This window comes from Chlamydotis macqueenii, chromosome 16 (genome assembly GCF_036417535.1).
Source record: "Chlamydotis macqueenii isolate bChlMac1 chromosome 16, bChlMac1.mat, whole genome shotgun sequence".
NCBI classification, from domain to species: Eukaryota; Metazoa; Chordata; class Aves; order Otidiformes; family Otididae; genus Chlamydotis; species Chlamydotis macqueenii.
This window is the reverse complement of record NC_141571.1, coordinates 11,272,094-11,297,488: the sequence shown is the minus strand read 5'-3', so window position 1 is coordinate 11,297,488 and position 25,395 is coordinate 11,272,094. Positions and strand designations below refer to the sequence as shown.

Below are 25,395 nucleotides of genomic sequence, written 5' to 3'. Positions count from 1 at the left end.
CACTTATTTTTCAGCATCCATGCCTAAACAATAACAGATGTGCTACATATAGAGAGGGATAGCTTCCTCTCTCATCTTTCTCTTCCCTTCAACTACGGAGTCTCCCATAATGAAGTTTCCTTCCAATATTTTTAATAGGGATTAACAGTTATAAACCTTTGCTTGATGTCAGCTGTAACCGTGAACTGAAAAGATTGATTTGTAGTAGCAATACGCAGCAAGAAGTGTCCACATTTATGCCCTGGACTTCTCAGACGCTTCTCTTCACTTTCACCATACTTCTGGTAGCATGGCATTGCTCAGCATAGCTCAAGTAGGTGTCAAGTTATGCCTAACCCCTGTGCAACCTGATGAAGTATTCGACTCATCCTAAATAGCTGAATCGTACTTCAGCTCCTCTGTGGCTCAAGTCAGAATTCTATTTCGAGCTCACTGGCCATCTGTGAAGTGTTGAAAGCTTTAAAGTACTCCACTAATTTGTCTCACCTGTTCATCCAGAATACGAAGACATTTGGAGAGTGGTAACAAAACTGAGAACTGATCAAGTGTTATAGGAAAAGAAATCATATTGGTCTGGATAGCTCTGGAAAACTGAAAGGGCCACCTAGGCCCTAAAAAAAAATTCTCTGCTAGCAGAATAACATTTTTCACAGTATAAAGTAACTCGTAAAATTTAAAGAGTAAGAGAGAAAGGCAGACTAGCTTATCTTTCTGGTGATGCAGACATTTTATTACTATTGCTGTTTTTCCCACTGGATCTTATTTTGAGGCAATTAAACAAATATAGTTCCATAAACCTCTTTCAGGAGGGAAATTCTTAACTCTGCAGCATGCTGCAGCTTTAAAAAGCTATTCAAAAGAAGATGCATATTGTAAAGACTACTATAAAAAAACCATTGAGGTATTTGTGGGCTGGTGATTTTTTGTTGTTAATACGCACACATGCAAACACACACAAGCCCCACACTTTAGAGTAATGGTGTTTTTTCCTTTTTTTTTGTTGTGCCCTCAATAGCTACTGAGTATTCTCTCAAGGTAACAAAAGCTAAACCAGAGAAAGCTTCCTTGTGCCTTCTGGAAGTAGCAAATCTTGCTGTTACAGGAAAGCCACCAGTTGACATACTGGTTTGTTCCTTTCCAAGTTGTCTTAGTGTAGCCTGACATGTTATTTCTGTCTTTTGTCCTTCTTTGCTTCAGTACCTACAGGCTTCTGTTACTCTCATTTGTAATCCACAGGACAAGAACTATGAGGGTCTTTCATTTACCTAAGCCACAACAGAGATCAGTAGGGATAAAGAAAAACACAATACTTGTAAATCATCCTCCTGGTTCCTGTTGGGAATAGGAGCTGCTCAAGGGAAGACTCAAGACTGAGTACGGAGGCATAAAATATAAAAGATGCCACAGACTCAGAACATATTCTATATATTCTTAGAATATATGGTTCAAGTTGGTCTTTCTAAAAAATTATATACTGAAAAAAAATTACAACTATTTAACATTTGTTTCATGGCTTAGTATCCCATTACTGACAGCAGCATCCTAAAGAAGCAAACACAGACAGCAACTACGTCTTCTGCGCTGCGTCTTTCCGTGCAAGATTCCCGGGGCTCAAAGCAAACAGAAAACACCTTGCTATGCACAGAGATGGAAATCTGGCAAAGCTTTCAAGGAACATTCCAGTGTGGTTTGACAGCAGCCCTTAAGCAATGCAGTAAAAGCTCTTATAAAATTATACAATCAAAAAGAAAGCCATTTGAATTAATTTCAATACTTACTACTGCTTCCATATCTGAAGTATCAGCTGGAGCAAACATAGACTGAACCATAAACTTGTGTTTACTTTTCTCATTAGGGTCATAGTCAAAAGGCTGTAGCATCACTGCAAGAAAAACCCCAAAACACACTATGTTAACACTGCTCTGATGCACCGTCATGCACTGATGATACAGTTACCAGATTTGAGAAATATAAACATTACAATGGTTTCAAGTTGTACGTCTGTTATGACTAAAGCAGTAGCTGAGACCAGGAACCTCACTTTAAAACAAAATTTTAAAAGAAGGTAAAAGACTTCTTGAGTCTGTCTGGATTTTTCTCCAAGAATTGTGGAAATGCTGATCACTGTAGAATATTCCATACACAACTATGGCAAGATAATAATAGCAATTTATAGTAAATAGGATAATTTACATATCTTCTGGGACAGAGGGGAAATTCTCAAAGAAAGCATCTTCTTTTTTAGTTCTTCCAGCCTTGGGGCAGAAGTAACAAGCTGGCATTTTGATTAGCTGTACACACAGTACTGTTGATGGCTCCTGAGAAAAGCTACAAGAGGCAAAGTCAAATATTTTAAACCTTGAGGTTGAAGTCTCAGGCTGGAAATTTCCTCTATAAAGTTTAAGAGTCTCATGATATTTGTTTTATCAAGTACAAGTATTTCTCTTCCAAAAATAAGTTGCTGAAAGTTTGTTATAGTTGAAAGGTTGTGGTTAAATGCTATATAAACTTCACCTCTGAAAGCTATACAATAAATTTATTTATCTGCATTCAAAAATAACAAACATCCCAGAATTTACTCATGCAGAAAATAACTGTGTTCAAGGGGCAGAGTGAAAGAAACAGCAGGTTTGGGGTGTGTGGGGGTGTGTGTGTGAGTAGCGGGGGGTGTGCTTTTTTATTTATTATTTAATATTAGGAATTTCCATGTCTTTTCTTTTTGGGTAAAGAACTAACCCATTAAAATAACCTGAAGGGAGGGACTTATGTACTTCCCTTAGAGGCAACATTATTTAATCACAGTGGTCACTTAGAACCCTTACATTTTGCACATGACACCTGGATATTCAGCTACATTACATTACATTTACAAACACAGGTTTGGCTTCAACAAGAGATAGTACATAGGTGAAAATAAGCAAATGTGGTGTTAGGTATTGCAAAAAGCCACCAACTCCCCAGATTTGAGAAGCTTGCATATACTGCAATTACTGCTAACATAAAAAATGGTGTAAGATTTAAAAATTCATATTTTACAAGCTATGAGGCTACCTAGTCCCTCAAATCCGATCAGTATGAAGAGAAGCAGCTCAAGAATTAGCATTACTTTCAAGTACTAGTGCTATTAACATTATGTGCCCACATTCATATGCACTAATTGCAGGGGTTTGTCGCATAGAAGTGATATCCAAAGATTTCATTTATTGCAAATGAAGGCAAGTCAAACCAATTTGCCTCCTTCAATGAGCAGAATATGTTACGGCTGTGCCATGTTTATTACACACACAATCTGTGGCTATCAACAACCACATGTCTTTTAAAGCTGAGAAAAGAAGGAAGATGGCAAATTCTCTCAGATGAGGTGCTTTAAACATTATTACACATTTTTAACTCACCTTGCAGTAACCAAATACTAGTCCAAAATAAACGTTTGCAAAATAACAGGCTACTTTTAAAACTATTTTTCCAAACAGAAGCGAATGCATTGTGAAAGCACATGTATTTCAACATTCTATGATACATCATTGAAAAGCAGCAGTGCAATTTTTTTCTCCCCAGTAGCAGACACCTCACTTACTTCAAGTCTACATAATGTGCAACATCCAACTGGGTAGTCAAAACTATCCACTGTTTATGGAACTTCTCCAGATCTGCAGTTTTTTCAGTTTGCTTTGCTGAGTGCAGTTATAAACTCATTTGAAAATCATTATTTCCCAAGTGACAGTGCTGAAGCCAATCTCAAACACCAAATGATTGCTGCTCTGAATTCCATTCACTGAATCATAAGAGCAAGCAGCTAGAGAGGGCTTGACAGTACAAATGTTGTTAGCACTTGTATTTTTAGATCAATACATGAAAGCCACATTGACACCAATTATTCAGCAAATGTCTTGTAAGCCAGATGGGAAGCTCAAAAATACGTACTTTGTTCAAGAGGAAACCAAACCATTTCAACATTTACTCACATACTACCGGGGGGTTCTGTGAAAGATCAGTTCCATGTAACTGCCCTAATTGCTGGAGAATTTGCCACTGTAAATGTGGCTCCTTTGTTTTGACTGAAAATTCTGTACCTTATGCAAGAATTATGTGAAAAAAAAAAAAAACAAACCTATGTTCCTACAAAATGGAAAATATCAAATCAGTCACCTCATCTGGTCCAAAGTTTCTGGCCAGCCTTCATCAGAACCCAGAGTTCTAAGAAACAAGATTATTAATAATGATCTCCAAGTTTACCAACATCAGCATCTGTTATGCACAGATAAGTATTTCAGTCACTTTCTAAACTGATTACCCTACAGCTAAAGCACCAGAGGTACTCTACCACAAGCAAAAACTGCAAAGTCATTCAGAGACCAATGGAATGAGGAGTAACACACGTTGTCTTTGTTACCTCACTTGTCTCTTTCAAAATTCAAACACAAAGAACTGACCTTAGGTACATCCTGTTCTGAAGTGTTTCCAAAGAAATGGATACCAGTTTTCTCACACATTCCTACTATAGCCCCCATATTTTATGCAAGACCCAATGTAGATAGCAAAGGAGAGGAGGTGACCATCTAAAATGCTTTCCTTTTCCCAGAATAGTTTACTGGCAAAGGTAATAATGTCAGAAGCATTAGACTCTTCTGTTTTTCCTAGAGTAAACTTGCTTTCTCAAGGAACATGGAAGGAGGCAAAACTCTACCCCGAACACCTCCTAGGATCTAGCACTCCCTTCCAAGAGCAGAAGGAACAGAAAAGTCTCCCCACTCCACTAGTCATCAACCTTCCTCTAGTTTCCATCTAAATTTATTAATGGCCTGTGTACTTGGTCCTGGACCAATACTGCCCTTATACTTAACTATCGAAGAAGGGGAAGTCTCATTTACTTCTGGTGTGCTCCAAAGACATCAATCACAGAAACTCTTGGCCTTCTAGTAAGCTAAATAAGCCAGACTTGGTGGGTCCTCTCCGAGCCAGACTCCTCATTCATCCTCTGCACCTGTTCTGCCTTGAACTCCTCGATATGAGCTACTCTAATTATACATCCAGGAAATTTTACTAATGCTTTGCACAACAGCATCTATACCTTCTTAACTCTTCCATTACCCAGGCTGTTTGCACAGACTACATTTGTCTTACTCACAACTACATTATGTCAGCATCTTGGTTACCTTACCCAGCCTCCTTCATTTTACAAGCTTGTAATTATAGCAGAAGTTATTTTCTTCTCCAAGTACATGATTTTGCAGTTTTCCTAATGAAACTCATCCTCTGTTTCTCTTACTGTAGCCTTCAAGGACACACAGTTCTTCTGCATATCTTCAACTTTACATCATCATCAGGGGTTTTTTTTGTGTACTCTTTTTGTGCTAGAATTGCTTATAAAAGCATTAAACAAGATTAGTTCCAAGAATCATTCTCAAGAAGCATCACTAGTAACCTCCTGCTATTACACTTCCATCCACCGCATCACCGTTTACTCCAAGCAGCCCATTCAATAGTCTGTGAATCTATTCATCTCTTCCGGCTTTATTGATCATTTTCCCAAATGGCACTGCACAAAATTCTTTATAGTCTGGATAGATCTACCATACTTATGTCACCTTTATATAAAATACCCCAACCAGCTACAGGGGCAAGCCTCAAGATCATTGTGCAATTTGATCAGCTCTGCTAGAGGTGAGCAAAGGACACTCGCACCTACAGAAACAGGCAGAATCCACTGCACCACTCCACATCTGTTCCAGAACCAGGACATACGTTTACATATTTCTTTCTGTAAATATTTCAATAATACTAAAAATGTTGAATCTGTGAAGATCAAGATAGATTCTTCAAAAGCAAGCGGACAAAACCAACCCAAAACTTAGCAGTCACTATACAGTCCTGGGATGCCCAGGGGAACGGCGTGCAGCGGAGACATTGCCTCCAGAGAGCTGGGGGCTGCAGCAGCAGACAGGACACGATCAGTGTCTCTGCAAAAGGGGCAGACCCACTGCGATCGAAGAGAAATCAGCTGCAGAAGCACCCCCCTGAAAGCAATACAAATTGCCTTTTCAAAGTCAGGCAAGCTTACAAAGACTAAAAATCTCCCCCAAGGATATTCGACAGCAACCTAAGGATAATATCAGCCTCTCCCCATTTTTAGGAAGCATGTTCAGACTGCTCTCTTCAGCGGGACATTGCGCAGATGGTACCATCTGTACTTCCTCTCTCCCCCGTTATACACCTATCCGCAGACTCATCAGCATCTGCTTGTATTTTTTCACTTTTCCTTTGTGAATCCATTCATGTGTTTTATTTAGATTTCAACCTTGTGGAAGCCATAAAATCAAATACATTTTGTTGAAATAAGACACGTTTAACAAAAACGGAATGTGTGCAAATACCCTTCTTTTCAAAGTGTTTCAGACCAAATGCAATGAAATCAGATGACAGTACGCACATACACTTCCTGACAGTTACATAAACTCAGCTGTTAAAATTGCATGCCATTATATAACAGGTGAAAACACGGGCTACAGACCTGACATCACGGCAAGCAGCGCATGCTGACAGGGCCTTGAATGCAGATATTTAGGAAAAGCTGCGATATGGCATAAGAATCTAGTACTTGACACTCTACTAGAACAAAGCAAGCTTTTCCTAGCATTTTACATGTTTTTAAATGAGCTAGTATGAAATAACGTGGGATAATATTCTGATTGCTGCCTCTATCTTAGAGCAGAACATCTCATACACTTACATCAAAATAGTACAGACATTTTCACAGTTTAAGAAAGGCATCCAGTTACTACAGTCCGAGGAAGATAAGGCTGCCCCACACTCAGCTTCAGTCAGTAAAATTCTGAGAAACTTATAAACTGTTTCAGAGCTTCATGCCACTATACTTATGCACTGATTTTTTGGAGAGACAAGGTGCAGTACCAATCCAGTGCTACCAAGTGGCTGTGCTAAAGCCAGTCAGCAATTCTCAAGAGGACAGATTGCATATAGTAAATACAGCCCAATCAGTTTAAGTGCCTGGAAGTTATCACTGGATTAACTATATTCTAATAATTTATTTTCACTAGGTTTGGAAGAATTAAAGTCCTATTTTTATGCCCTGTGCAAGACTTGAGTTACATGACTGAAAAATAACAGAGGCACAGAAACAAATTCTATTTATTTTTCACATCACTAACTCCAAGACCAGCCCTCTGTTCTTACACATTACTCCAAAGCAAAGGTTAAACACATCTCCCCCTGTTCTGTGAATCCAAAACCAATTGTGGTCTGTAAGTTAACAGAAGTTCCCTCTTTGATCCTCCCTATCCAAAAGATCCCTTCTGCTAATTAGAACCAAAGACACTGCCCATCTTCAAGTCCAAAATTAGGTCCTAAGCATGGTTTAAAGGAGCTACCAGAGTGCAATATATACAGTTCTATTAAAAAGAAATTCAACCACAGCACACGACAAAGACTGCTTCAGTTTAGAATGCTTTAGAAAATAAAGAATTAACATTTATAACCCCAGAATTCTATAACACATCTACAATAAATGCACCTTAATATATTACCTAAAGAACAATGAACGTGTACTACTTGCATTTTAAAATATAATGTTAATGTAAGGACTGGCAATTTAGGATCATTATTTATTATTACTACGTTACTATCAGCAAGAAAACACATAGAACACAAACGTGAGCTTGTGATTAAATATACCATAGTCATTTGCAAAACTAACTGAATCATAAATCACTATAAAGTTATCAGAAAAGGGAAATTTCTCAAAGCTATGTAAGCAAGAGCAAAGCACAGCTTGGGTTAGCACAGCCATCTCTCATAACGGATACTTTAAGTCAAGTCTTGGACTAGATCCATATTCTGTCTGGTATGCTGCTGGGAAAAGCTGGGCTGGAAAAGCAAGTAAGATGCAGACATGCTGGCAGCATAACACGAAACGGTTCATAAAATACTCGCCTATACAATATTCTGCTCAAGGCAGAATGAAGGGTCATTGTAACCAGAAGTTTAAGAAAACACTCAATGTTGACATCGAGACGGCATTTAAAAAAGCATGGTCTGTGCCAGCAAAGAAACAGGCTTTTAATTTTGAAAGTTCATCTGAAAGATGAAAAGAATCCACATCTTTATAGCATAAAGATAATTTTCATAGCTAGAAACCATGCTAATTTTCATTATCATTTCATTCATTTCTATGCATTTAACGTGCTTGCCTGCAGCTAGTAGAGATGACAGACAGCTTTACTGGGGAATTGTTGTGAGTTTTAAAAATCTCAATTTCTCTCTAGAGAGCTTTTTCATTTATGTATTAGCCACTTCAGAGCTTACTGGATATGTGCTAGCCTTCTCCTGAAGCAGAAGTGCTTTGCCTGCCCCACCTGTAGCTACCATACTGCACTGGTTATCTCTTCACTGTGACAATCCCCAGAGATTAACTGCAAGCGAGGCACAATTCTGCCATCATATGCACGCTCACTTTGACACTACACAAATCCCAAAGACAACACATCAATGAGTGTGCAAATGTAGGCCTGCACCAGAAGACTCACAGGATTGGAGTCTCTTAATGTTACAGTGCAAAGTATTTTGGGGATCAATTTTTATTTTGCTGAAGCAAGCTCTCCAAGGGTGAGGTGTTTAAATATTTTACAGTTTATTAAGTAAAACTGAAGTCTTAATTTTTACTTTTTTTTTTTTTTTTTGAAGTAAAATGCAGCTTTAGCTCCCATTTTTTTTTTTACTCCAGGCTAGAAAAGTTTGGTAAGAGATTAATGGCAAATCGTATAACCTATCAGGAAGTAAATCATTACGTTACTAAAATTTATTAAAAACAGTAAAACAAATCTACATTTTTATAGAAGTAATTTTCTAAACTAAAAAGTCAGACTTTATTCACTGCTGCATACTTTGATAGAATTCTTTATTAAAAACATGGATCAGAGAAGCCATTGAGAAAACAGATTGCTTTCAAGCATGTATCATCAGCAAGTTAGTAATATACAGACATTCTGTTTATAGGAAATACGCAACTCTTTATGCTTTCAAAGCAAGCTGCTTCTTTGCTTTTCCATTACCAAACTTAGGCAAGTCAAGAGCTACTGACTCTGAGAAAGTCACTAACCTTTCCTATGGAACAGTAAAAGTTAGTGACTTGACATTTCTAACACCAAAGCATATTGCATCTTCAAGGAACACAAAAAACCCATGATTTGAAAGTCAATGTTTTCATTATTGGTTTTATTAGGCAATTCAGCAACAGCCTAGAGCAGTCTAAGCTGCTGTGGCTGCAGTCCACCCAGCTTTACTCTTACCTCAACATGCCTGTCCCAAGCACTGTTTGACCCTGCCGTGAGCTGGTTCAGGAAGTTAAGCTGGCAAAAAACTAACCATACAAAAATAATCCCACAGGGAGGGGAGGGTTGATTTGGATATGTTGGCGAAGACTGTTATTGAACTATATAAATAATTTATGTAGTTCTCCTCTCCTACACCCCAAACAAGTTGTAAAAACAAATCTATTATTGCTATACCAGGAATAAGGGAAGTAGAGAGATATGAAATGGCTGCTTCTCCATGAAATCACAACCTCTTGCTTTTACAAACATTCAACAAAATACTTTCAGACTGCAAAGTGTTCAAAGAAATAATTGATTAGAAGTAGCTGTTTACAATGATAAAAAAAAAAAGCCTGAATGACTTACCAGAAACATTAATTGATGTTCCTGCATCGATAATTCCACTGTTAGGCCTTACACAGTATCTACGTGGTGCTGTGGTCTTAACTTTGAAGCACACATTTCTGTCTGTGGGATTGCCGAGTTTCAGGTTTGTAGTGACAACATCTGTGAAAGGACCTGGGGAGGAGAGCAAATGCAGACTTGAAATCACAAAGCACTTTCAGGCACAGGCCAAGCAGGCTCCAAATCTCTATTCACAAATGTTATAAAGTCATTGGATGTTCAATTTCCACCTATGGCACATACAGATAATTGTGCAAAGCTGAGGATGCAGTGAGGCCTCTGAGCATTCTGACGCGCAGCATGCTCCAACACTCACAGTGCAACAGCTGAAGTTGATCATTAACAGCAAAACAAAAAGGGGAAATAATTTCTACATTGTGCCAACACAACAACATGGCATTCAAATGGTGCCAAATTCTCTGCTCTGTCACAGTTACTCCATGCTAACTACTGAATCTCAGCAAACTCAGGCTTACAGAGATACCATATACACCTATGTTAGAGATTATAGATACGGGACTACAGTACAGTACATCAACTAGAAAGGGAATGATAACGTGGCTACTATAAATCCATCCACATATACAAGCTGTACTTCCACAGAAGCAGAATTCCACCAGCTATTCAGAAATGCCATACCAAAACCAGCAGGATAAGCATTCAGGGTGCTTCCCATTTTTACCAAATGTTGTCTGTTTTTTTTTTTTTTTTAAATAATTCTCTTGGCTACTATAAATGATAAGCCAGAAGAAATCTTCATGTAATCGCCTACCTCATCCAAGGCAGGAAATAACCATGTGGAAACAGGAAAATTCTTGGACGCTGAGAGCACTGGCAAAGACTTCAGTAATAGCAAAGCCAGAATCAAACCATTGTCAAGTTCTGCAACACCAAGTGCAGGCAAACCAATTTCTTATCGGCTCACTACCTAGTTGAAACTGCCAAAATTCCTCAGGTTAGAGGAAAGTCTCGTTACTAATTTTCTACAAGACACTGATAAATTAGACAGGTAGCACTCAACTGCAGTGCTTGCTCAGATGGTAGCGTAGTAACACTGAAAGAAATATAACTGCACTTTGATCAACTGTCTGCTGCATAAAAGTAATAGTTGGATGCTTGAATAAAATAGCTTCATCTATCCTCAGGAGTAAAAGCAAATTGGTCAAAAAAGGCATCAAATCTTCCCTTGCAGAAATGACAGCCCTAAAATTTAGAAAGGGTGAATGATGATCATAATCATAATAAAAATACTAGTAGGCAACATTCCACCACCCTCCTTCTGCAGCATGTTTTGCTTAAAGTAATTGAAATTTGCTTCCTTTTCTACAAATTTATCACACAAATTTGTCTCCCAAGATAATATTTAATACAGCTGTATAAGTATTACAGTCCTGCAACATTTGTCCTTGATCCAATTTGGTTTAAGTAATTAGAAGGAGAAAGAAAGCAAAGCAATCACACACAAAAAAAAACCCCAACCAGACAACATTGCAGCACCGTTTCTGCCTGCACTCCGAACAAGCCAGCTTGTGCAAATAAGCAAAAAAAAAAAGGCAAAGCAATAAAATTCTCAGATCCCATGATAAAGATTTTACTAAACCTGTTCCTGGTGAAACAGAGATGTGAAAGAGAATGAAACACAGCTGTCAAGTTTTCTCTGTGTTCTGCACACAGAGAGAGACTTTAAGTCTAGTGGAAAATAACTAGGCAGAAGTAGCCATCAGTTGTTAAAGAAGTTAAACAAGCCAAACTATCAGAAAAATCCAGCAAACATTTATGTGTGTACAGACAGTAGCAAATCTTCATGACAGCTCTGACTGGGAGAAGTCTAACATTTCAGGAAAAATTACTTGATGCCTCAGCATTAAGGATGTGCCTTTACTAAAAAAATTACAGCTTGGGCTATTCCAGCACAGAGGGAGGGTCGTCTGAACAAAGCCCTACATACGCAGCTGCATCCTCAATAGTGCGTTACTAGTCTGCATTCTGGGTTAGATTTCCTGTGGGAAATACCATGTTTTGACTTGGCTGATGCATGAATGCGTGTGGGATTTGTGTGCCCCAGCATAGAGCTGCTGTTTGTAATAGTAATACAACAACAGTTCTGTGTTACAATAATTTCCAAATGGAGTTACTTATTGCTAACATAGATCATACCAAAATATTTGGCAGCAAAACCTTTCAGCAGGCCAAATTCATTTCTTCTTATCTGTTTGATGTTTCCTCTTTTTTTTTTCTGTCCACTAAACTTCAAACAGTTTTTTAGATACATTTTCCCCAAATTACAGGTTCTACAGATCAGCCAGCACAACGGTACTAAAAGGCTGACATCCGCTTTCAGCAAACTTGTGCGCAGGCGTACTCCTTATGGCACTGATGTTAAAATTCTGCAGCAAAGCAAAACAGAGCAGTCACATGCAGGATTAAAGTGACATTAGAGGTGTGCAGAAAACTAAATAGCCAACCAAGTATTACTCCGGGGTAATTAGGGCATGGCAGTGAAATATTACCAGCTAGGTTGGCCTGCCTTTTAAGAGCAAGGCCAACGGACTGCCAGCTCAGGCTGAAATGAAACCTTGATAGCCTGCTGTTAGACTACTATAGCCTAGGTTAGAGAGTCTGGAGGGAGGTCAGGGTATGAGGGGGAACTGAACCCAGGTGACCCACAAGCTAATTCTGTACCGGAGATACACCTTTGCTTTCTAACGCCTGGATTTGAGCACTGCAGGTAAGGTTAGCTTGGGTATTAACAGTTGCACAAGACACACATCTACCCTGGAGCTTCCTTTTTCAATGCACAGCATTAGGACTTCTGGAATCAGACCCACAGATACAGTAAGATAAAACGTTCTACACTTATTTCCAACGCCTTTGTCCTCACTGCAAGTGGACTGACGATTCTTACAGGTATATGCAACACTTGGATAACGCCTGTACCCCTAAGGTGGGCTGTAAGCACAACCGCAGTCAGACTGGTGCATCTGGATGGTACGCGGGTTAAATGCAGTAAGCTGACTCTGCAGTAGAGACCGACTCTTACTGTGTGCCTAAACAGAAGCCGCACTCTTAAAAAACACAACCTTTGTATCATAACGTCCAAAACAAAATAATGTCTTTTTGATTGCTCTTAATATTTCTAGGTAAGTGAAACTTATTAAGGCAGGGTACTTTCCAAATGACAATTCACACTTTGGTTTTTGGTTTTGTTTTTTTTTTTTTTTAAAAAAAGCAACTATTTTTCTCCCATGTTTTTAAAGATCATGAGAAAATGCCACTGGTGTCAGCCCAAGGACAAAGTTATGGGAAACTCAGGGTCTGTACATGCATCATCTGACATGGGGTTGTCATGGGAGCAAGCTGCCTAGAAGGAAGAATGTAGTACATCGAATTTGGCGGTGAAAGTTTGGAATATTCCACCAGGGCTCCATGACTTTTTTCTGCCAGTTAGAAGAAAGTCAACTTGTGTCAATACAAGCTGGGCATCTAGTGATAAAGGAAAGAAAATATCACCTCACAAACTCATGCAACCACAAACCATGACACAAAGAGGTGTCATGGCTTTCCATAGGGTGAGTTTTCAGAAGGGTTGTTTTTAAACTACAGCTGTGGCTTTCCACACAGGAGCCACTCATACAACCCTTCATATTTGAAGATCACAACATTATCTCAGAATTTGCCACGCTCCATTTTCTATTCAAACACCACCGCTGTATCAATCTTTCCAGAGTGCCATTCTGCAGTGCACTGCATTATAATATCCCAGATCATTTTAGCAATAATACAAAAGCCTGAGAATTAGGTCAAAAGAACATGATGTCAACTCTATTTAAATTTTAAATAACTCTCGTTGCCATAAAAATTGCCTGTAATTGTACCAGTAAATCCAGGCTGATAACTTTTTGATCAGCACAGTACTTGCTCTAAGTTTCTTGCCACTCGCTACTCACAATAACCGCGTTACACAGCTACATCATTGGCACTGAATCTTAATACAATTATTCTCACCTTAACCAAAATTCCACGCTTTAGCATGGCAAATGAACAATTCTCATACAGACGTACTTCCAATGCAGCAAGAATACTGCTGTAGCACTGTTTGGCACGTGAAAGAGGTTAGTGCAAGTATCAGCAGAGGTAAAGCTTCCATGGAACAAGCCTGGGCAGGAACATTCAAACCAAACAGGGCCAGTTCTCTGCAGATTTGTATGTGCAAATACTACATCTTTATAATTAACTAGACATATTAGGTGGGCCATAGTCCTACGGCTGCTTTATTCCCGTATCAGTCTGCCTCACTGCTGGAAGGGGAGGTGGTCTGACATCTCATCTCCACAAACTGCTTGTGCTAGCTGCACAGGTCTCATCTGCTTGCACTGAGAGCTGAGCCAAGGAGCTCCCTGGGCTGAAAATTAATCCACTTACAAGACAAGGAGTAAGGGAGGGGGCAGCGAGGAGAATCAGTTTTCAGCCAGATCAAGTAGCTCTCAGGCACTGGCATCAGGGAAAAGGCATTTTTTCTGCACAACATTCTGACAAATTAAGGCCACAAAGTGTCATATTTAGTAGGTTAAAGCTAGCACATGTAGGCACGCATGCTGCAGTCGCACTTGTAATGTTGGCACAGTTGTTGAAAGTAATTAAGGCATACACTTAATTTTATTTGTGCTTAAATCTAATGCAAATGTCTCATCTGTTTAAAGTCAGGCACCCCCTAAAAAAATTTAGTGAACTGGTGCTTTTCAGAGCAAGAGCACTGCAGGAGCATTGGTACAACTGCAGTCACATTAAACGGGCAATTGGTGATCAACAAGACTATGAATAAATTCTCATCAAGCTGCCCATGTTATTCCCAGAATGTTTTACATGCACTTTCATCATCTTTCCCTAAACAACTTTTGCCACTCCAACTCAGCACCGCAGACACGTATTCAAAGGCAAGGCAATTGGAAACAGGCAGAAATACAAGCAGAGCTTCTAGTGAGACAATCCTTCTTGTACTTCCTTTGTGGAAAGCAGTAGAATGCAACAATAGGAGGGGAAGGACATATTTCACCAAGTTTTATTCCCATTGATGTGTCAGATGAAAGTCATTAATCACCTGACATATTAATCAGTCACAGAAAGGTAACCCAGGAATCTTTAATAAGGGAGATAGTGGAAAGCAGCAGAGAGGAAACAAATTATTTTGAGGCTATTCTCAAGAGCCCAAATCCTACAAATGGTGATGTGCCCTGACTAGTAGATGTGCACATGGAGCAAGAATTCATGCAGGGTAAGAGCCACACTAACCCTGCGTTTGTGAGCAGAGAGGGCGGAGGTTGAACGTGACACTTCAGGCTCCCTTTCCCATCACACACGCCACACAGACTCCTGCTCCCATGACATGAAGTGCCTCCCCACCAGCTTGGTCAGGCCCTCAAACTGGGGATGCACCTCGCCCTGCTCTAGCAAGTGCAAACCTACTTCAAGGGTCCTAAGCGAGCGTATTACCACCACCGACAAAAGCACCACCATCCAAGAACAGAGTCATCTCACCATCTGAATATTTCAGCCTTTCTACTTATATATTATCATCATCCAAGTTATTTCTCAGTTCCTTCTCTATGCCTCTGACACTAACAAGTGATTTCACTATACTTCCACAATTTCTAGGGCTGTCTATCAGCAATAGAGAGAGTCTCAAAATAAAAACAATAGCCATGAGCAAGCGGGCTCACTAACAGGTCTAGAACTTGACTTACTGTACACTTATTTTTGAAGTTTATATATAAAGTTGATGACCTTTGAAGATAAACACTAAAATGAAAAAAAGCTGAAATGTCAAGCAAGACATCTTGAGCTATTAGCCAGGTGCCTGTGAATCAAGAACACCCAAGATCCAATCAAACTTTCCCACCATCTTACTTGTCTTTAGACAAATCACTTAAGGGCTTGATCTTCTGCTATTAAGAGCCTTAAGAGTCAACAGCAACTCCAAAACAGAAGCAGGTTTGGACACTTACAGTTTTCCTCTCTGTGAAGTCAGGAGAATACTTACCTAATCACAGAGAATCTTGTGAAGATTAGTGTTTTAAAAAGTACTGTATGCCAAGTTTTAATCATCAGCAGCATCTGGCTCTGGAGACATTTATAATTAAGTGAGCATCCGCAACTTTTGAAATCAAAGTCATAGAAGCATGAGAAACAAGAAGTGCCTCTGTTGCATAAATATCTGATTTCACAAGTTACTCACTGAGAAGACCCAATAACCCCAAATTTGGTAATTATTTTTAATAAAAACTTAGGCCTCTCTTAATCCGTGTGTAAAGCACTCAAACCTTTCAATCTCAACTCAGACTTTCCATCAAAGTAGGCGGAAAACCCCGCCCCCATGGAATCAATTTCTTTCCTCTTGCCATGACTATCCTCACACAAAAGAGCCCTTGAAGCAAAGTGACGGGAGGGAAACGGTCACTTGCACTTCTGCTGTGTCAAGCAGTAGAAGCCTTGATGAAAAACCTGTTACAAAAATAGAAGTGCCATCCAAATCACTCCCCATGCAATAGCTGACACAGTGGAGTATTTTTTTTAAAATAAGTAATCAATAAAATGATCTAAGAGGAAAAAAGAAAAAAGAAGATGTAGAAAACCAACAAAATTACATGATCCAGGTGCCAAAGTTGTAGCAAGGCTGGCAGTAAATTATTGCGTTTGGATGGATTAATCGGTGTCCTTCTCTGGCCTATTTTGGCACAAACTATTTTTCCAGAGCAAGCCTCATACTTAGTATGAAAAAACATAACAGAAAAAAAAAATATGAAACTGAAGTCTATTTTCAGGGTACCTATTAGCATGTAATTTTTGTCACCTTTTATTCCTCAGAGGATCATTAACAGTTTGACTTCACAGTTGTAAGAACTGTGAGGCTGCACATAAGCTTGCCAAGAGAAACGGAAGAATACGCCCTTCAAATCATTTTGGTACCAGTGTCATTTGTTTTTTCCAACTGATCTCTTCAGAATTTAATTACACCCAAACATTACTTACAGCATTCTTTAGCAACAAGATTGCACAACATGAAGTATTTTCTCTACATCCTAAACTTAAAAGCGGTTTCCTCACACAATTGCATAAACAAGAGACTGATGGCAGAGCGGGCTAGCTTTTAGAGGGACATCTCTGTTTCAGCCGTGCTTTTGTATCCTTTCAGAACTGAATGCCAAACATATTGTATTACTTTGTTTATTCCACTCACAAATATCACATGTACCAACTCCCTCCAGGTATGAAAGCAGTTCAGGAATACTCTGTTTTGATAGTGGAATAGTAGCTACACCTCCTTCAGTAAGCACAACATAGTAAGACCTGCTTACAATAAGACACCTAGTTACTCTACGTGACTAAAGGCCTCACTCATGGAGGTTGCTGGGTGGGTACTGACAGGACACTGCAACAAAGCACAGGCCTTCAGGGAGAAGCGGAGATGCAGCAGAGCAGTGCACAGCATGACGATGGCCTCATCATCAGGAAAAGCTTCCCTGGCAAAAACAGCGCTAAAGGCTGAACTCAATGTAAAGGATCTCCCTGGAAGAAGCATCGTGATTTTAATCACCATCCCAAACTACGTTTTTTTCTTGTGAAGTCATTTTTTCTGGTCTAATTTCATCATTAATTTCCATTTCAGATGCACATTAAAATGGTAGGGAAAGGAGCAACTTAACTACTCTAATTTTATGCTCATATATACTCTTCAAATAGATAAATTTGATGTGTAACTTAAATACCAACTGAGCAAGTATCTTAAATGCAAAAACTATGCATAAATTGCAAATACCAGAAGAAATGAGCAAAATTAGGATGTAGAATGAGTAGGTGCTTTTTTGGTAAGTTTTAAAAAAAAAATTAAATAGGCAGTAAGAAACTAATTATAGCTACAAATAAGGAAGTCATCCTGAATTTTGCAAGATACATTTCTGGGGAACCACTTGAAAACTAGCCTCTTAACTGTGCTTTCAGAATCAAAGGGAAAAAAAACCCCACCAAATCAAAATAAAATCAGAAATTTAGTCAGAAGCAGTGAGAAAACTTAGTAAGGAAAAATATATCTGACCGCTTATACTGTCTGGCACAGAACAAGACACAAATGTGAAGTTGCATCCTCCAAACCTAAACTTCTGTCAGCATTATCTGCACCACTGTATGACACCAGTAAGCGTAAAAACAGCTATACAAAAGAAGGCGGGTGGGGGAAATAAAAAAAAAAAAAATCTTACTGCCATTACCTCTGCTCCTAGTCTGGTAAAACTGTAGGAAGGAAGAGGATACACTGCAAACCAGAGGAAATTATGCATGCAAATGTTTTGAGAAGATGCAAAATATATTGTTAATTCACATATCACAAGAAGCAGCAGTTGCAAATATAAACAGGCAACAGTGGCAGTCCAAACACGAAACTGCATACAAGACGGCTGGACTCCTGCTTGTGAGAAACATTAGAAGCACCAGTTAGGATGAAGTAACTGGTTAGATGAAAAGGTGTAGTTGTGGGAAAAACAAAAAAGTGCAAATTTTTTTTTCCCCTTAAAGAATTACACAGTCATTTGACATGCCTTCTACAAGTACACCAAAGTTGAATTAGGTCTTTAAAATTGTTTGCAGAAACGTAAGATTTGGCTCCAGAGTGAGCCCCACACCTACACGATTTTATAATTTGCATCATAAGTAACTGGATCACCAGGCAAACCTCCCCCTTCTCTATTTTTTTCCACCCCTCATGGAAGCCAACCAAGAAAACAGGATTAAATTTAGAACGATAAAATCTTTAATCCATAGCACCATGGTATGAGGGAATTTGTTTACAGCTCAGAGAACTAGACACTAAAGTAGTTTAGTAAAGAGATTATTTTCATAAAGTATTTATAATAATGTGGGATAAAGTACTGCAGGCAGCAGCAGTACCCAATTTGTACAAATGTTCTTGAGGCCAGAAGAATTACAGTTGAAGTAAGCAATTTTCAGAACAGCTATAATACAGAAGGGATAGACTCAGTCAACTCTCAGTCTGGATTGTCTTGCTCGTGTAAACACTCAATCACTTCAGTCCATGTGCATTTAATCCTGCACTGAATTAAACATGGCAATGGTGATTCGCCTTGCATACATTTTCAATGACGGCAAGATTGTGACAGCTGTTCCAGACCGATGGCACAAATCCCTCTTTATGAAAGGTTGCCTAGCCGGCCAAGTTTTAAATTCAACAACATCCCAGACATATCAGAAAATATCCTCTGTGTGTCTACAGATATCTCAGTCAACAAAGCCAGTACGAAAGGATTTCTATATTGAATAAATATCGGGTCAAACGCCAGAGGAAGAGACTTGGCATGAGCCTGGCCTCTAGTTTAGATAAACTGGTATTTAAATATCCATATATGTATGAAAAATAGGCTTCCTTTCTGCCTCGGGGCATCACACAGGGAAACAATGGAAGGAGGCACCAATGTTACCTGCGGAAGGAACTGTCACACCCGTGTCACAGTCCCTTATTCAGAGAAGAGAAAAAGGTCAAACTGGGAAAGATGCCCTGGCCAAATCAGATTCTCACTTAAATTAGCGAGGATTTATTTGGAGAAAAAAAAAAAAAAACATGGCTTGCCGTAGCAAGTTGATAATGTTAAAGATCACATTCCCTACAAATATAAAGATGAAATTTAAGTCTGAAACAGCAGCTGTTACCAAAACCAAGACTATTGCAAACACTATCAATAAAGCTTTCAAAGGCAACCAGCTACACCGACAGGAAAAACAAAGGTTGTTATCGTACCAACTATGAAATGCGTTCAGTAGTTAGCAGTTGTTCCCTGCAGGGAGCAAACATAAGACCAATATGGTAACAAGGCAGTAGAAAATGAGTGTGACTGCAAGATGTGGGCAGAATTAGCAAGGGTCATTTGACTCCTGCATTGTCTCCAGCTAGGCAGAAAGCCATGTTTAGAGGCACTCTAAACGCAAGAAACAAGACAAACCCTCGGTCATCCAGTTTTCTACAAAAATTGCATTACAACATATGCAGAAGTTGCTCATTTGATTACAAACTCATTTGATGCAACCAATACCTTCCCGAGCTGAGTGCATACACTAAATTAAGCTTCTTTTAAAACTGAATATTTGTTCATAGATGTAAGCTGACCTGAGCTCATAAAGTTGGATCATTCGCTATGGTGATGATGCCTTTTTTCCAGTTGAGCTTCAAAACAGATCCGACAATCTATTTAAAGGTTTGGACTGTAATTTTTACAATCCTAACTCCAAATTAGAGTGCAATTAAACAAAATTCAGCCTTGTATTCAAAGGTAGCTAACCTATATATTTTTTTTTTTAAATAAAGCATTGGATGACTACTGGTTAAGTTTTTAATGTATAAGACCTATGAAGTGAGGGGAAAAACGGCAATAATTTCATTTCCAATTACAAGAAACTATCAGAAACTCCTGCGCAAATTTCTACTCCATATTCCTCTTTCACGGGTGATTAGACATTGCACATGGCATGCAGGGTAGCAGCTGGTAAATACAATTTACTGCTAAGCATCTGTATGATCCTGCAGCCATTAGGATACATTTACTTGTGTCTTTATGCTGACATGATAACCATGCTCCTAGGACTTAAGACAGCCATCCCTTAACTTATGTTTACATACGTATTTTCAATATAATTTATCATCAGATATATTTTCTGAAGTGATGGATACAGGACACATCCCATCAAGCAAATCAGACTGGCAGTCTGCCACCCTGATGAGCTTCAAATAACAAACTTGACAAACTTTTTCACGTATCATTGCAATGGTTCCACAGCTCAAAGCGAGCTGAAAATTGGTGCACAAACACGAGATTCCCAAGGAATAAAAAATTATGAATGCATGTGTCCCATCCCTCACAATAAAGGCAAGCAGTTGATCATATGAAACACAAAAAAATCCCACAAAACTAAGAAAAGTAACCACCAAGTAACAGTTGCTCATGCTGATTTTATCACTGCATTAGGACTTTCCTTGAAATAGTAACACTTTGATCCCATTAATGCTTATCACTTCAACTGCAATTCTAAAAATCTATGCAGCATAAAATTATTCAAAAGCCCTTAACCCATAAATCACATCGGCCAAAGCCTTCAAGCAGACTGTGAGATTTTTGGAAGGAGTCTTGGGAGACCTAAATACATTAATTAAATTTAACAGAAAATACAGCTAGACCTCCCTGACTGCTTCGCACATCTCAAATAATTGTTGTTTGGCTCTCTAGCCATCCTGTTCAAAGTTTCAGATTTCTGTTAGCCCCAACACGTACAAATCCTCCCCCCTTTCCCAGTGGAGCTGTTAGTGTCACGTCTCTACTGTACAGGACATTAGCAGATTAAGGAACCTCAACAGAAGCACTATCTTCAACTTATTTCACCTTTCAAAAAAAATGAGACGTGTCATGAGACACACACAATGCACCACTATTTTGCTTTTATCTCCAGCTCTTTTCCTCCAAACACTGCTCTTTTAAAGTAAAGCTAAGAGTCTATGAAAAATGAAGAAGTAATTCTAAAACTAACAGTCCATGTGAAATTAGAATAATATAGTGAGATGTAGCAAGTCTGTACCACTATAATGAACACTTAATAGTTAGAATAAGCTATTGATTTTAGCCAAGTTGCAAGAATAGCAAGCAAAACATGAACTGCAAATATTTAAGCGTCACCAGAAAATTACTAATTTTGTTTGATAGTTGTGCTACATACGTAGATTTGTTTAGATTTAGGAAGTCCGCCTGTTATTTAAATACTATGTTCTCTTTTTAAGTGCGTAACTTGATAATCAAATTCAAATATGTAGAGAGATGCAAAGGTTTACTTGCATTTAATGCAGTAACAATGATTTTACTAGGAATAAGGCTAGACAAAGGAAAGCACAGATGAGCACATTTTCCAGCAGAAAAGGAGAGCACTACAGACACAGCAGCCTTCAAAGAGTAAAGAAATCCTAGTACTGACTGCCATTATGCTGTGAATACCAGAGGGGTCTAAAAAAACAGCACGTAAATGTTCAGCTTAAAAGATGAATACTAATTATACTTAACAGGCAATTTCTCACAACACTGTCAGTATTGAAGGTTCTTAAACAAAACCCGTTCCAGTGGCAGTGACTAGAAATCCCTGTTTATGTGATAAAGAACCGAACAAGCACAAAGTCAAATCCCTCCAAATATCTTCAGTGCAGGAACGCTTCATTATTACACAGAGATCACAATGTGGATGGAGATCCAATTATATAGTTTAGTCACAATGTCCGACTAAGTCCTTAACTTCTCTTCTGAATCTTGACAACTGCAGGTTGAGAAAAGACTAAGCTTATGTCCCAAACGTTCCTGAACTGTTGAAGAGCCTTAGGCTGGTATCTGATAAGAACCGGATATTCATGTCAGATACAGGAGGTTTTGCACACCTACGCTGCACTGCCCAGATCTGGCTGTAGCTTACTCAGAGTTACCTAAAGCAGCTGAGACTATCGCATCTGGGAGCGGCAGCCACCTAACCACGGTAATGCAGGTTACACCAGCTGCATGGGACTGCGGCTAAATACAAAACACTTCACTCCCAGCGCTGCAGATACACTGCTGGAGTGAGCACATCGACACAGGCGGAGGCCACACCTTTGGACTGCAGCTCTGATGTACCCAGGGGATTCACTTAAGCCAGTGACAGGTGATAGCTTGGAAACAACACTGCTAGGCCTCAGGCCAGACCCAGTACTATTCGGACTGGAGAGTATGGGCTATTCTGGTTTATTATTGTGCCCTTTGCAGAAAGCAAAGTTACATAGTGATGTATTGCATATGTGCAGGTGCAAATCACATACCGGGAACAGGAAACAGCATTTCCAGCTGGCAAAAAATTACACAGTTTTGCGAGGAATTAATCCTACCTTTGGCAATACTGCTACTCGCCACTTGGGGAGCGCTGCAACAGAGTGCTGAGTCATAAGTCCAGCCCAACCTGTAGCAAAACTCTAAAAACGTTCCTGAAACGTACCTTAGCCTATGCCACTTCAATTTCTGAGTGTCCCCTACTAAAATATCACTCCTCTGAGGCTCTGCATCTGCAAAGAACGCAGAAGCATTTCAAACACCTAAAAACCCAGGGAAGTTCTAAAACAACCAAAGTTATATTCTAACTAAATTTTACTTGCCGACATTAAATAAATGATCTGTATTCCAGAGAGGCACGTTATGCTGAAATGATCCATCTGCCTCACTCGGTAGCCATCCCACGAAGTGTGTCAGGCACTGCCCTGTAGCACAAGTGTAGCACTATGATTAACAATTGTATCAAAACACACCTAGCGAAAGGGGCCAGAATTACACAGCCTTGGGTAAATTTAAAGTTTATAACTCCTAAAGTCAAGCCCTTTAATATTTTAATCTAACTAATTCTTGGCAGATTGCTGGATGTTGTCTTTGAGATTTAAAAAAAAAAAAAAAAAAAGGAAATATAAATGGAAACGTTGTCAAGTATAACAACAATGGTCTTTTTCACCATTCATTACCAATAGAGTCTGAACAATAAACCTTTAGTTCGATGCTTTCTCACCTAGGCTGCAAGCCTACACCAACCAACTGGAGGAAGTCACCGGCAAGACAGTAAAGCTCCTATTTCACATGGCATCAAAGACCAGGGCAAGGAAACGGGCACCTCCGGCCACGTTATGGTGAGGAGAGCACCCTGCCTCCCACTATTCACAGCTGCACTTCAGCACAGCACACGCCAGTGCTATTTTGGAGCATGTGTGTTATGCTGCAGGAGATGTGAGGCAGGGAGGAAAGACAACCCCTGCCCATGCCCACACGCTGTGCAAAAAAAAAACTACCATGAAAAACTCCTTTGATATTTTTGCAAACAAGTCACAAACACAGTATTTTGAAACAGAGAGCCAAATGAATTTGTAAGATTTGCTGCAAACCAAGGGGGTGCAAAAGCTTCTTAAAAAAGGTCATACATCCTTTCTAAGCGAAAGACCTGGCTAAGAGGGAGACGATTGCAACCCCACATTGATCGGGACACGCTATAGATACCGAATTGAGGCTTTCTTCTTACTCCTCACAGCACTTTGCAAATATGACACCTCACTCTAGATTTTGTATTTAAGAACTATATAGAGCACTGTAATAGCATCACAGATAACTATTCTCTGCTTTTTCTACTTGTCCGCATTTTGACCAAGACCTTTATCCATTTCCAGTGTTTGTGAAACACTGACATTGCTGTCCCACACGAAGCATTAGATCTTTCAGCTCACACCAGCGAGGAAGCACAACCGTACCAGCTAGCAGCACTACTGACCTCTGTCAGCTTGCGTCTACTCGGACTGTGCAAAGCAACGCTCTGGAAATAAAAGCAACTACTTACAAAGGTGAGAAAATCATTACTGCCATATTGCCAGGTAATATGCCATCACAAAACCAGTAAGACAAGAAACGCTTAGAGCACGATTTACTTCATGAATATTTCAAATTGGCCTTTCCTGAACGAAGGACAGCGGTCAGCACTGCTTGTTAGAAAGGACTGTGACAGAATTTATTGCCGAGGCATATGAATGCTATCCATAGTATTAAGTCTGTTTGAACATTACTATTTAAGCATACTTTCAAATTAAGTAATTTATTAGCTGCAGTTAGTGAAGTAACATTTCATGTTATAAGGAGTATATGCTGCTGGCTAAAGATCTGGCAACCAAAGTCTATATGGTTAGTTGATTCAACTTCAACGGTTACCGATTATCTAGCCCAGAAACTCAATCAAAGGACAGGCAGCCTGACAAGTTATCTTTATTTCAACCAAAAAAAACCCGAGTTTGGCTGGGTTTATACCTACCTGTGAAGAAAGGGAAAAAAACAAACCCTGAATCACAATTATGTCTCACTGACAAGACAATGCCAACTAAAGCCCCACTTTTTCCCACCTCAGTTTGGATTCACTTGCTTCTTAAAAGCACTATCATTCATAACAAGAGCTGATTTTCATCTAATCATACTTAACACGAAGAATGCTAAAACAACAATAGTTTCCTTCTTAAGCATGTTTGATACTGCTGCCATAACAACATGCAAATACTTCAGCTTGCAACAAAGACATATTCATTCCACCCAGTGTTTATTGCCACGCTTTTTGATAACCCCACTTTGTATTATCACTTCTAATGTATTTCCTAATAAAAACAGGTAAAGACTTCCCCTACATTTGAAAATGTATGTGAAAGCTTTCTAAAGGAGTATTATTTTTATTAGAAACCAGTAAATAAATCACTTTTAAAAAAAAAAATAAACAACCCTATTTGCCAGATATTCAAATGAAGCTACAAGGCACCTCTGACTCTTGTAGCATAAATAAACTTGCTGAATGCTTATTTGTAATCCCAGAATATTGTATTACAGTAGTCCTATCTGTCAGACTACACGACAGAAATTTTGACGCTAGCGAAAATTCAAACCCATTCAAGGTTTTTGTTTAAAGAAAGGGCGGATTTTCATGCAGGCAGAGTATTCACGATTAATTTATCTAAACGGCTTATTAAATTACAACAATAATACGAAACAGCCACGAAACGCTGCCCAGAGGCCCAGTGTTTTCGGTCCAAGCC

General features: G+C 39.1%; 1 protein-coding gene across 4 annotated transcripts in view; it reads right to left on the bottom strand.

Moving 5' to 3' along the window:
- Positions 1-25,395, bottom strand: part of VAPB (VAMP associated protein B and C) — a 32,217-nt gene that overhangs the window by 5,786 nt on the left and 1,036 nt on the right. The window contains exons 2-3 of one of the 4 annotated variants that reach the window (XM_086760967.1): positions 9,696-9,848; positions 1,779-1,882 (exon numbers count right to left, since the gene is read on the bottom strand). In XM_086760967.1, coding sequence (XP_086617093.1) covers positions 1,779-1,882; positions 9,696-9,848 — 257 coding nt within the window. Of the gene's footprint in view, positions 1-1,778; positions 1,883-3,577; positions 3,730-3,924; positions 4,054-9,695; positions 9,849-25,395 lie in introns of those variants that run through there. The other 3 variants (XM_086760970.1, XM_086760968.1, XM_086760969.1) reach the window with 3 other exon arrangements.